The 13,831-nt window shown below is 40.5% G+C and overlaps 1 protein-coding gene across 1 annotated transcript; it reads right to left on the reverse strand.

The window, feature by feature from the left end:
• Positions 1-4,985: 4,985 nt before the first annotated feature.
• On the reverse strand, positions 4,986-13,608 carry LOC137294335 (phenylethanolamine N-methyltransferase-like). Its single transcript, XM_067825335.1, has 3 exons — positions 13,355-13,608; positions 5,428-5,808; positions 4,986-5,079 (listed from the first exon to the last, which is right to left on the reverse strand). The coding sequence occupies exons 1-3, from the start codon at positions 13,606-13,608 to the stop codon at positions 4,986-4,988; spliced, it is 729 nt and encodes a 242-aa protein (XP_067681436.1).
• Between the last annotated feature and the right edge of the window lie 223 nt (positions 13,609-13,831).

Raw genomic sequence — 13,831 nt, forward strand, 5'->3', positions numbered from 1 at the left:
TTAGACCGTGATGATGGACTGAATCTAATAGTTTTAAGTTGCTTTTGCAGGTTCCACCGTAGACGATGGAGCCATAGTCAAGATTAGAACGCACGAGAGATCGATATAGATGGAGAAGGGTAGCTTGATCCCCTCCCCATTTAGAATTTGAAACCAAGCGCTTTCACTCATTTAGTATTAAGTGACTTAATCTGCGGTAAAAACGTTAAGTGTGAGTCAAAAATGAGACCCAAGAACTTAGCTTCCTTCACAACTTTAATTGGTGTGCCATCTAGGGTCTTTATGTGGTTTATATTTACGACAGAAATGTATGCAGTTAGTTTTTGATTTAGAAAATTTGAAGCCGTTTTCAAAACACCATTTATTAATCTTGTTTTAACACAACTGTAGTTGCCGTTCAATGATATGCATATTTTTACCACGACAAGAACTATTAAAATCATCCACAAATAACTATCCATCAATTGAATCGTTTAAAACTTTTGATAAACTGTTTATCTTTATACTAAAAAGTGTATACTGACAAAATACTGCCTTGTGGAACTCCCTGATCCTGACTGTAATGATCAGACAGGGTAGAACCCACGCGGACTTGAAATTGTCTGTTATTTAAAAAGTTGGAAATGAATTCAGGCAAACGACCTCGCAAACCGAAATCATGTAAATCTGTCAGAATGCCATACTTCCAGGATGTGTCATATGCCTTCTCAAGATAAAAAAAGATAGATACAGCATGTTGTTTATTAATCAGCGCGTTTTTTACAAATGATTCTAAATGCACTACGAGATCGACAGTACTTCTGTTTTTCCGGAAACCACATTGTATATCTGTGATAAGGTTATTTGTGTCCAAACAAGTCGATTATTTATCATGCGTGCCATGGTCTTGCAAACACAGCTAGTTAATGAAATCGGACGATAATTGGACGGATCCGTATGATCACGTCCAGGTTTAGGTATTGGTACGACTATAGCATCACGCCATGAAGAAGGACATTTCCCAGAAGTTCAAATATCATCAAAAATTGATAAGAGCGTCTCTAAACAGGAATCTGGTAAGTGCTTCAGGAGTTGATAATGTATGTTATCAGCTCCCGTAGCAGTGTCATGAGCTTGATCAAGAGCAGTATGGAGTTCATGAATAGAACACGTTTCATTATAATCTTCCCCATTATCAGAATTGAAATTAATAGTTTTCTTTTCTTGTTTTTGATATTGTTGAAATTTAGGTATATAATTAGAAGAGGAAGAATGTTTAGCGAGAGTTTCCCCCAGTTTATTCGCAATATCTGATTTATCAGTTTGTAATTGATCTCCATGTTTAAGATGATGGACAGTAGATTTCGTACTTTTACATTTGATTTTCTCGACCATGTTCCATACCTTGGACATGGGTGTCCGTGAATTTATTTTGGATACATAACTTTGCCACGATTGGCGTTTGTTCTATTTAAAAGTACGCCGGGCTTTAGCATTTAAAATTTAAAATTTATTTAAATTATGCACCATAGGATGGCGACGGAAATAATGTTCTGCCTTTTTCCTTGCCTTCCTAGCTTGTTTGCAGTCATCGCTGAAGCATGGTTTTCGAATGTGTGGAACTGCAGAGGACTTTGGTATACAGTCATCAGCTATGGAATTCAGTTCATCAGAAAAATATTTAATAGCATCAGGAACGTCAATAAAACGTTCAGGTTTAAGTTTCTCCGCACACAGTGTTTCATATAAAGCCCAGTTAGCCTTTCTAAAATTCCGTCTTGATGAAGTAGGAACATCAGATGGAGACACATCACTGAAGGTGTAAAATGTTGGACTAATAGCTGTAATTCATGTAAATTAGTCCTCAGTCCTCTGCAGTTCCACTGTACAATAGTATTGGAATAAACTATCTTTTGGGGGGATGTATTGGGGATCTACCCCGCACTCTTTTGGAGGGCGACAACCTAGAATGTGCCCTAGAATGGACGTTTTCAGAAACGTCCATGTTTTCAAGAGACCCGTATTTATTGAACAATTGAATTTTGTTCTGTGACCCTTTAGGAGCTCTGCCACTTTGTTGTTTTGAAGCATCAGGCTTTGGCTTCGGTTTACTTTTCACTGTTTGTTGACTATCAACTGTCGATTGAGACTTTGAGTGTGACTGAGATGAAGATTTTGAGGTACTAGGAAGTGATTCCTCAGTCTGTGATGATATAGCAGGGTACAAAAGCTGTGCAGAATCGCAATTTACCCAAGTCAAGGTAGTTTGGCAGCCTGTGGTTGATGTTGTTTTAGAGCTAGAACCCGATGATGTTTTTGCTACTGTATACCTTTCTGGAAGATCAGATCTCTTTACCAGATTTTTGGCCTCAGAAAAAGAGATATTTTGAGTGAATTTTATTTTATTGATCCCCATTTGCTCTTTCCAAATAGGACATCGTTTAGAAAATGACGAATGGTCGCCTGAGCAATTGGTGCATTTTTTATAATCACTGTCACAATCTTCTGTTGAGTGTGTCTTCTCACCACAGTGAGCACACACAACAGACAATGTGCAAGTATTTACACCGTGTCCATATTTCTGGCATTTAAAACACCTGAGCGGGCTAGGGATGTAGGTATCAACTTGTATGTTGCAGTAGCCCGCCTTCACTGATTTGGGAGCATTTGGACATGAGAAAGTAAACAGATACGTATTTGTTTTGATGATTTCGTTGTTTCTGCGAGTTGAAAAGCGCTTGACATATAGTGCACCTTGATCCTTCATTTCAGATCCTATATCAAGGTCCGACATGTCATCAAACAATCGATCTCGATCTCTCACGATACCTTTACTTGTATTCAAGGTTTTGTGTGCAGAAACCGTGACGTGAATGTCCACGAAAGATTAAATATTCATCAGATTTGTTGCTTGCTGCTTTTTCCCGCACTCGACTAGCAGGGCACCCGAACGTAAGCGTCTTATGTTCTTCACATCCCCAGCAATACCTTGAATACCCTTGGATACAGAAAGGTGTTCAACTTTAAAGTTGTCTTGTCAGGAGTCTCAATCACAATGAAACGTGGCCAATACTCAGTCGATGCAGACGGTCTATGGTCAGTATCAAGAGGGTCAATATCAAGTGAACGTTTTGTTTTGTTGTTGTTGGAGTGTCATAAGCCATGGTTAGTGTAATATGGTCCATCATCCGAGCTCCCCACCCACCACGGAGTATCACAAGGACAATGCTAAAGCAAACGGGCCTCCAGCTTACAGCACCAAGGATACCCGGATGATATACTCCAGCAGCAGAATTGGAAATAATTAATCTACAAGATTGGCCCATGAGCCACCGCCTTCTGGGCATAAGACTCTAGGCAAAAGTTCAGAACTTCAAAAATGCATTTTAAAATCAGAAAAGCTCAATGAACAAATAGGCCAAGACCGAAAGTAAAAATCCAAATAAAATTTGTGCAATGATATATGCACTCCATGCACAGGGCTTTGCATGACCAGCCGATTGGTCGATCCGGGCCCATTCGACCACCCGTCTAGGTGAAGTCAGGGCCAGAGTGGTGTATTGAGCAACAGGAACACGTTTGCAAGCACCTATTGTCCTCAATCACCAGGATCCCTTCCTCCGCCGACACAGGGCCGTAATCCACGGCAAACGGGTTGGTGGACCAAATATCCCCCCGGGTCCACTACGGGGGTGTCGGCAAGCTCTTAGCATTACCCAGCACCAACCACGAGGAGGTGGCTCGCCACGGGTGCCCTTTACTTACAGATCGCCTCCATATAGATGGAATATGACTGAGTGCGGCGTAAAACTCAGCTTACTCACTGTAATGGTAACGTTTCGGTATAAATTCTTAAGTACCTTTTTCAAGCCACAAGCAAACTGTAACACAAGTGGGTTGCGCAGCATAGGAAAAATGACCAGTCTTCTTACATGCAAGCGAAGCGAGCAAAGGTTGGCAACGTACTTTCCTCGCTTCGGTTCAAACATTTTTTTTTCAGATCAAAATAAAATAGCGCCACCATCAAAAGTATACACCCATTTCTTCAGTGGGTTGTGCTCTCACATCTCGAACCCCATGTTGAACAATTAAGCAGGTGGGATATTCTTTATATTCTTTATTTTTAAGCGTTACTTCTGGTATATCAGACCGTTCTTCGCCTCCATTCCTCCTTCCAGCTTCAATGGAGTGAAGTTACAGGAGGGTATTATTCCCATATGGAATGCTAACATTTACCTCCCCTGCTTCATTCGCCCATTACGCAAGACGTTTTGTGTAGAATAAATGTTACGAAACCAACAGAGACGACAGATGAGACAAACAAACTCCAACAGGTTAATGATAAACCGCTTCACCAGCATATAAGACGACTTGTCATATTCTCTATGCTGCGCAACCCCGCTTGCCCTACAGTTTGTCTATGATCAAGCAAGTGGATAACATATGGTATAAGAATTTTGTCATATGTTTGAAGAGACTGGATTGTAAACGAGGCAGCCTTATATAGAGGGATTGTTACTGACTGCGACATCAACTTCTCGAATCATCTTCAATACGGCAAATAGGCATGTGTCACCATATGTCACAGATTTCTTACAAATCAATTACAGAATGTCGTATACTGACGATATTAGGATACAGAACCAACATTTCATGTCAGTAACTCTCTTCTTGGAGTGATAACTAACTAAGAGAAGCTACAGTCGGCTTTATTTGATGCAGCGTGAAGCACAGTGTGACACACCACAAGAAGTGATATTCAATCCCGTTTAATCCGACAAAACATCGTAAAAGTACTAACTAGTGATGATTCTGGCTAAATGTGCGTATAATGGAAAATCCGCCGCCAAGCGTTAATAATTGGGTTCGGTCTACAGAGAGGTTAACAGTTCAGCAGAGCTCATTATTTGAAAGATAGATTTTTCTATTTCAGCTTTTAAGGTGGTACATCGTTGAATAAATAGCTCCATTTACATGTTTTTGATCAGCGTTGAACCGCTTAACATTTAGAACAGATCAGCTTTATCACCATTCTCCGAGACTGAAAAACCTTTCCTAAAACGGTCTCTTCTTCTTGCCCAGATGTTCAGTGGAGTGATGCTGTGTGGAGGGGTTGTTGCCGTAATTTGCTAACAATAACCAGTCAAACTGGATTGTCGTCCACTGTCACGGTTCAATGCTTTATAACACTTGGTACGAATACGGATATGCCCCATTCATACCCATTCATTAAAAGGTAATTTTAATATAAAACACAGATAAATGGTATAAAATACGACTAACTCCTGCAGTTTTCATGAATAAATATGTCTCATGGAAGAAGCACTGAGTATATCTACAGTAATGAACTCTACAAAACCAAAAAATTGGAAACTTTTGGAAATGCGCATATTCTTTCTTGCGCGATGGAATTTTAGCAACTCTTCCGTGCCACCATCAGGAACTGACAATGGAGAATCAAATTCAACACTAGTTGCTTTTTGTTTCCATTCTATAATTGTGAATCCGGATCGTTTCCAAATATCTTGGACCTGCTCTGCGTTGATCTTGAGACAGTAAAATGAATGGCTTCCCACACGGTAGAACGATTCATCAAGAACTCCAAAGAGAACGACATGACCCCCATCTTTCAGAAGTCTTCCTATACGTCCCGCTATGATCTCGTAGCTAGCGAGATCTTGAGCTGTAGTCTCTAAACACAGTGACGAGATGATGATATCAAAGGGAGGAAACAATGCTGGCATCAGAGGGTCAGTTTGCAGAAGGTTAAGAGGAAAGATTCCTACAACTTTATCTTTCATCACGGCTTCTCTATCATTCGGAAGTTCCCTGAAAGAGAGATACAGAGGGTTTCGAGACGTGTGTCACCGTCGTGTACACCCTCAATAACCCTATGTAATGCAGCTCTATATTCTACCTCGATACATGACTTGGACTTGGACCACAGCTTCGGAAACGGAGTTAAGATCGCCACCACATCAATGTTAGGTCCAGCAAAACTGAACCGTTTCGGTGTGATCGGAACAGTTCACCTGTGTACTGCGTCTTTCGAATCAGGATGTTCGCGGACGGGTCCAGCAAATGTTACAAAAGATCCATAGACGATCGAGGATGTTTGTTGTATCGCAAATATTGTAACTGCTCAAAACGATCAAAACAAAATAATTCATACTGACCAAGCATATACACGGATTTCATATTGCCCAGGGGTTCGATATTATCAATGTTTATTTCGTTACAATAATTTAATGCGATTTCCTGGCAAATGTGATGTGTCTATGACTTAGTCAAAATGAATTTTTTTCATAAGTTTTAATGAGGTGATCCGGAAAAGGACATACAAATCAAGAGTCATAATTGGATAAAATATAAATCATGACCTTAGGGTTTTTTCATTCATATATACCGATCAGTATTTTACGGACAACTAGCATAGTTTGATAGCATGTATTCCCTTTAACTGTGGTCACCAACGCTGCAATATGAATTAAAGTAGTTTACTTTGTCATCAAGGAGTCATAGTTACAGTGTCCCTTCCCTGTCCACTACACACTGGAGTCGGCCAGACAAAGAGTGATAGCTACAGTGTCCCTTAACTGTCCACCACATATTGGAGCCTGCCAGTCAAGGAATGATAGTTACCTTTTCCATTCCATGTCCACAACAGATTGGAGCCCGCCAGTCAAAGAACGATAGTTACCCTTTCCCAGTCCACCACATATTGAAGCCTGCCAGACAAGGAGTGAAAGTTACCTTTTCCCTGTCCACTATACATATTGGAGCCTGTCAGTCAAGAAGTAATAGGTACCCTTTCCCTGTCCACCACATATTGGAACCTGTCAGTCAAGAAGTAATAGGTACCCTTTCCCTGTCCACCACATACTGGAGCCTGTTAGTCAAGAAGTAATAGGTACCCTTTCCCTGTCCACTATACATATTGGAGCTTGTCAGTCAAGAAGTAATAGGTACCCTTTCCCTGTCCACCACATATTGGAGCCTGTCAGTCAAGAAGTAATAGGTACCCTTTCCCTGTCCACCACATATTGGAGCCTGTCAGTCAAGAAGTAATAGGTACCCTTTCCCTGTCCACCACATATTGGAGCCTGTCAGTCAAGAAGTAATAGGCACCCTTTCCCTGTCCACCACATATTGGAGCCTGTCAGTCAAGAAGTAATAGGTACCCTTTCCCTGTCCACTACATATTAGAGCCTGTCAGTCAAGAAGTAATAGGTACCCTTTCCCTGTCCACCACATATTGGAACCTGTCAGTCAAGAAGTAATAGGTACCCTTTCCCTTTCATTGTCCACCAGTCAAAGAGTGATAGTTACCTTTCCACCACAGTTACCACTTCCCTGCCCTGTCCACAATACATTTGAGTCTACCAGTCAAAGAGCGATAGGACACGCGTGAACGGCCACCCCCTCGTGGCGGGTGCTGTGTAATGGTGAGCGCCGTTCACCCCCGTCGTGGACCCAGGGGGATGTTTGGTCCACCAACCCTTTTGCCGTGGGTTGCAGCCATGTGTCTGCAGAGGAAGGGATCCTGGTGGTTGAGGACAATAGGGGCCTGCAACTATGTTCCTTATTGCCCAATACACCACTTTGGCCTTGACTTCACCTAGACGGGTGGTTGAATGGGCCCGGTTCAACCAATCGGCTGGTCACGCCAAGCCCTGTGCATGGATTATAATTATATTTATCATTGCACAATTATCATTTGGAATTGGTGTACTTTGGTCTTGGCGTTATTGTCTAAAACATTTTTTATTTTATGCCTAGCCTTTATTCTTTGCCTAGAGTCCTATGCCCAGAAGGCGGTGGCTCATGGGCAAATCTCTTGGAATTATTAATCTTTTAATTCTTCTGCTGGAGTAGATCATCCGGGTATCCTTGGTGCTGTAAGCTGGAGGCCCCCTTGCTTTAGCATTGTCCTTGTGATACTCTGTGGTGGGTGGGAAGCTCGGATGACGAACCAGTATACCAATGATCATGGATTACCAAACCCCTGACAAAAATCCTGACATCAACTGGAAAGTGATGATCAGCATCGACCCTCTATACAAACTGATCACTGGCCACGTTATTTGATTATTGAGACCCTTGGGAAGACTCCTTTGAAATTAAATCTCTTTGCAATTTCAAAAGGTATCTCTGGCATTGCATTTGAGGTGAAAGATATCAAACGCTTGCGATCAGGTTCACTGCTGATTGAATGTAGCAGAAAACAACAAGCTACCAACCTGTTATCAACTGATATGTTTGTCCCGAGTCCCGGTATTAGTTTCTGCCCACAGAACACTGAATACAAGCAAAGGTATAGTTCGAAACCGTGAGCGTCTTCTAGCAGACATGACTGAGCTCGATATAATGTCCGAGACGAAAGATCAAGGAGTATCTTTCGTCAAACGTTTCACAACACGGAAAAATAATGAGACGATCCAAACCAACACATATCTGTTTTCATTTTCAGCTCCAACTCCTCCAAAGTCAATCAAAGCAGGTTACTGCAATCTGAATGTTGACCTATATATTCCAAATCCTCTGCGCTGCTTTAAGTGTCAAAAGTACGGACATGGTGTTAATACTTGCACATTGTCTGTTACATGTGCTCACTGTGCTGAGAATACACATGTAACCGAAGATTGTGACAGTATTCACAAAAAATGTGCAAACTATTCGGGAAATCATTCATCGTTTTCAAAAGAATGTCCCATTTGGAAAATGCAAATGGAAATTAACAAAATCAAATTTTCCAGGAACGTCAGTTTTTCTGAAGCAAGAAAGATTGTACAATCTACTGAGCACACTGAAACGTACGCCTCTGTCACAAAAACATCTGAAACCTTATCAAAAGGAACAACTACGCAAGTACTAACTTCGTCAAGCTCATGTCAGACTGACCTGACATGGGTAAATTCAGATATTCCACAGTATATATAAGAACAGTCTACTTAGACAGATACAGCTCAGTCTACGCAAAAATCGTATGTTCTTCGACTACAACTCCTTCACAGTCTGACAGAAACGATAAACAAACTGTAAAATCGAAATTCAAGACAAGGCCAGAAACTTCGAAATGAAATCGAGCACCAAAGGGGTCAGATAATAAAATCAAGTCGTTTAACAAGTTTCGATCACTTGAGGACATGGATGTATCAGATCACATCCATCCCATGGCACATAGCTTGTCGCCCTCAAAGAAAGCGCGGGGTAGATCCCCAATCAACCCACCCAAACGATAATGTCCTCCAGAACTATAGTACGGTGGAACTGTAGAACATTAAAGACAAATTTTAATGAGTTACATCTTTTAGTTCAAGACTTGGCACCATCAGTATTTTGTCTGCCGGATACTTTTTTGAAACAGACAGATAGTTTTAATCTCCGTCAGTTCGATGCATATCACTCTTTCTCACCTCCAGGTGACAGGGCCACTGGCGGATCTTCAATCCCCGTTAAGCAAAATGTTATTCATAGCCGGCTAACACTTAAAACTAATCTTCAAGCCGGTGAAGTGAGACTCACTCTTAATATTGCATTTACAATATGTTCGCTGTATATTCCGCCTTCTCACTCACTTAACCTGTCTGGTCTTCAAGCTCTCTATGATCAACTTCCGAAACCCTGCATTATAATGGGTGATCTCAATGGCCATAATCCACTCTGGGGTGGTACAAATACTAACACTAAGGGTAAAACACTGGAAGATTTTATTTCCAATAATGATTTGTGTATATACAATGATGGTTCGAGCACTTATCTGCATCCTCAACCGGTACCTACTCTTTTCTGGATTTATCTCTTGCAGACTCAACTGCACTCAATGAGTTTGAATGGTCAGTCCACAATGACCTCTGTGGAAGTGATCACTTTCCAACGATACTATCAGAAATATTTCCAACTGATTCGCCATTTTACACAAGATGGAATTTTTCCAATTGGTCCTTAATTCAAACTTTATGGCACATCTAAACTACGACCCGAATGTTTTTTGGATATGGCTGATCCTATTCACGTTTTAACCGAAACTGCTGATGAGTGCACACCAAGGTCCTCTACAGCTCCACATGTACGGAAGCCATGGTTTAATGCAGACTGCAAAAATGCTAGAAAAGCGAGGAAAAAGGCAGAGAAATATTTCCGTCATCACCCAACTGTCCACAATTTAAATAAATTTAAAATATTAAATGCGAAGGCACGTCGTACCTTCATACAAAACAAACGTCAATCTTGGAGAAACTATATTTCCTAAATAAATTTACGCACGCCTATGTCTAAGGTGTGGAACATGGTTCAGAGAATAAAAGGCAAAGGTTCAAGATTGGCCGTTCACCATCTTAAAGACGGTGATAATTTAATAAGTGACACATCTAAAATTGCAAATACAATTGGCGAAACTCTTGCCAAAAAGGCATCATCAGCAAATTATATTCCTGAGTTTTAGAGGTATCAGAAACAGCAGGAAAAAGCAAAACTTAATTTTGATTCCATTAACGTTGAAGATTATAATGAATTGTTTTCATTACAAGAGCTATATACAGCTCTTGAGTAAGCTAATGACACTGCAGCGGGTGATGACAACATACATTATCAGTTATTTAAACACTTGCCTGATCCATGTCTTATGGCACTTTTAGATATATTTTATCAAATATGGACGTCTGGGGAATTTCCTCCTTCTTGACGTAATGCCATTGTAGTCACAATACCAAAACCTGGCAGGGATCATACGGATCCATCGAATTACAGGCCGATATCTCTCACTAGTTGTGTCTATAAAACTATTGAACGTATGGTGAACAACAGATTAACCTGATCACAAATATTCAGTGTGGTTTCAGGAAAAATCGTAGTACCATTGATCATTTGGTACGTTTAGAATCCTTCGTTAAAAATGCTATAGTAAATAAACATCATGCTGTATCGACTTTCTTTGATCTCGAGAAAGCTTATGATACTACCTGGAAGCATGGCATTTTGAAGGATTTACATGAGTTTGTGTTGAGAGGTCGTTTGCATCTTTTTATATCAGAGGTTTTAAAAGACAAGCAATTTCAAGTCCGAGTGGGTTCAACGCTGTCTGATCATTACAATCAGGACCAGGGTGTCCCTCAAGGCAGTATTTTGTCTGTCACTGTCCAACACTAATTGCATACACTTTTGTAGAAAATATAAGCCGCATAAGGACCCTGAACTATCTATAAATGACACTCCCATCAAAGTTGTAAAGGAGGCCAAGTTCTTGGGTTTAGTTTTCGATTCTCATTTAACCTTCTTACCGCACATTAAATACCTTAAAGCAAAATGCCTGAAGGCACTAGATCTGTTGAAATTTGCTTCCAACTCAAATTGGGGAGGGGACCAAACTACTCTCTTACATCTATATCGATCACTCGTACGTTCAAAACTCGAGTATGGCTCCACTGTATATGGTGCAGCCTGCAAAAGCAACCTGAAACTTCCTGATTCTGTCCACCATCAGGGCTTAACACTGTTTTTGGTCTTTCAGAACTTCACCTATTGACAGTCTTTACACTGAGGCCGATGAACCATCTCTTACACAACGTTGTATAAAATTATCCTTACAATACATTACTAAATTCTACTCTAATGAATCTAACCCTGCATATAACTGTGTGTTCAATCCACTTTATGAGGATTTGTACGACAAGAAGTGTTCTCTTGTTCCGCCTCTAGGGCACGGAATTAAACCCTTTCTTTCTTCTGCCGGCATTGAGCTGGAAAACATAGCTCCCTCCCGTCTTCTTTCTTCTCCTCCTTGGCAGTTGGTTAGGCCACAAGTTGACCTAACATTAACGACATTTAAAAATCAGAAACGAATGAATTACAGTATAAGCAAGAATATCATCAATTGAAACATAAACATAGCAATTGTAAATCCTTATTAACAGATGGTGGCCCAGTACCTTGTGTCACGGTCATTGGATCCAGAACAATATCTTTTAGAATTCCAGATAACTGCTCTATTTTTACTGCAGAAGCAAATGCCATATTAACGGCTCTCAAATATGCTGAGGGTGTTTTTGAATATAAGCAGTATATAATCTTTACTGACACTCTTTCTTTCCTTCAGGCTATTAAAAACATTTCTTGCAAACATCCACTTTTAATAGAAATTATGGAATTGTATAATGATCTTCCTACTGGCCAATACGACATCGTCTTCTGTTGGTTACCCAGCCATGTAGGAATATCTGGTAACACATTGGCTGACCTTGCTGCTAAAGCAGCACTCAACAAATCTGTGACACCACTTCATATTCCTTACAGTGATTATAAAGCCATCATTAGATCTGATATCCGTGATCTGATGCAGAAGAAGTGGGACACCCAAGTAGGCATAAATAAATTACACGAAATAAAACCTTACGTTGGTTATACCTTCTTGGGTTGTCAGTCCAGATCTGAAGAGGTAGTCATGCGGCGATGTCGTATTGGCCACACAAGATATACACATAAATATTTGCTTAAAGGTGGGGATCCTCCGTTTTGTATCCCCTGTGATGAAAGAATCACCTGCTTGATTGTGTTGAGTATTCCATCACAAGGGATCAGTATTTTAATTTCTCATTAGTTCTCATTTAATCATTGCATTTTAAAAAAGAATAAGATTTATTAACTAAATTGTAAATAGATAAATATTTTATTATTGGAAGTTTAAATTCGTAACTGTGCTTGTTAGTGGCTGTATCTTCGAAGGGGGTTGAAGTACCGTAAAATTATTGTCCTCCTGAGAGGGTACGTAAGTCCACAAACATTCAATGTAAATTCTGAATTTCCTGGTTTGTAATCGTAATAAGTGTCTTTTATTGTATGGCTAGATTTCACAAATTGTTGACGGCTGAGGGGATGATGTAAATCCAGCTAGGGTCCATGCAGGTAACGAAAGTACAGTAAGTCCTCATGGTCCCTAGTATGGAGATCTACCTTTAGTTGTTAGCAATCTATAGCCTGTTTTTATATTGTTTTGTCCAGATAGTGATATTAATTTAACTTTCCACGCTAGTTTTAATGATAACTGTGATATTCTAGTTCTTTTACTGTCCTTTATCGACAGGTTTTTATAGTAGGCATATATTTCTATTCAGTGTAAAATGTTCTCGTCACGATATGGCTGAAACATTGCCAATGTGACGTTAAATATTAACTCACTCACTCACTCACTCACTCAAAAAGCGATAGTTACCCTTCCCAGTCCACCACATATTGCATCCTGCCAGTCAAGGAGTGACAGTTACCCTTTCCATTCCCTGTCGAACAGACATTGGGGCCTGCCAATCAAGGAGTGATGTTTTTCCTTTCCCTTCCCTGTTCACCATATACTGGAACCTGTTAGTCAAAGTGGAGTAATTACCCCCTATCTTCCTTGTCCACCACAAACTGGAAGAAATTCTTGAAGCTGTGCTCCAGACTCCCATCCAGCCATTTTGTCAGGATTTCCCTGTTCTGGGGAGTGAAGTCGGACAGATTTACGGTGTCGCAACAGCTGGAGGCGCTGATCACAGAATGGATTGTGGGTCCTGTACCGATGTCGAGCAGTCGGCGGCCTCTAATGTGACCAAGGTGAAAGACTGACAAACGTCTGTTCCAAGCGGACAATGTCAACATTGTGGTATTGTCATATCTGGGCTTCTCACAGCTAGTTTGTACAACTGTAATTATGACAACTTCTGCCGACAGGATATTGAGGATGTCTCAGTCATTTGATTAACACATACGGTGCCATGCCAGGGCTTACATCTGTATAGCCATAACTTTTGGTTGTGTATTTGATGTGTTCCGAAAAGAATAGATACTGAAATTGGTCGCTATGGTAGTTTATAACCATATA

This window comes from Haliotis asinina, chromosome 8 (genome assembly GCF_037392515.1).
Source record: "Haliotis asinina isolate JCU_RB_2024 chromosome 8, JCU_Hal_asi_v2, whole genome shotgun sequence".
In the NCBI taxonomy this organism is placed as follows: domain Eukaryota; kingdom Metazoa; phylum Mollusca; class Gastropoda; order Lepetellida; family Haliotidae; genus Haliotis; species Haliotis asinina.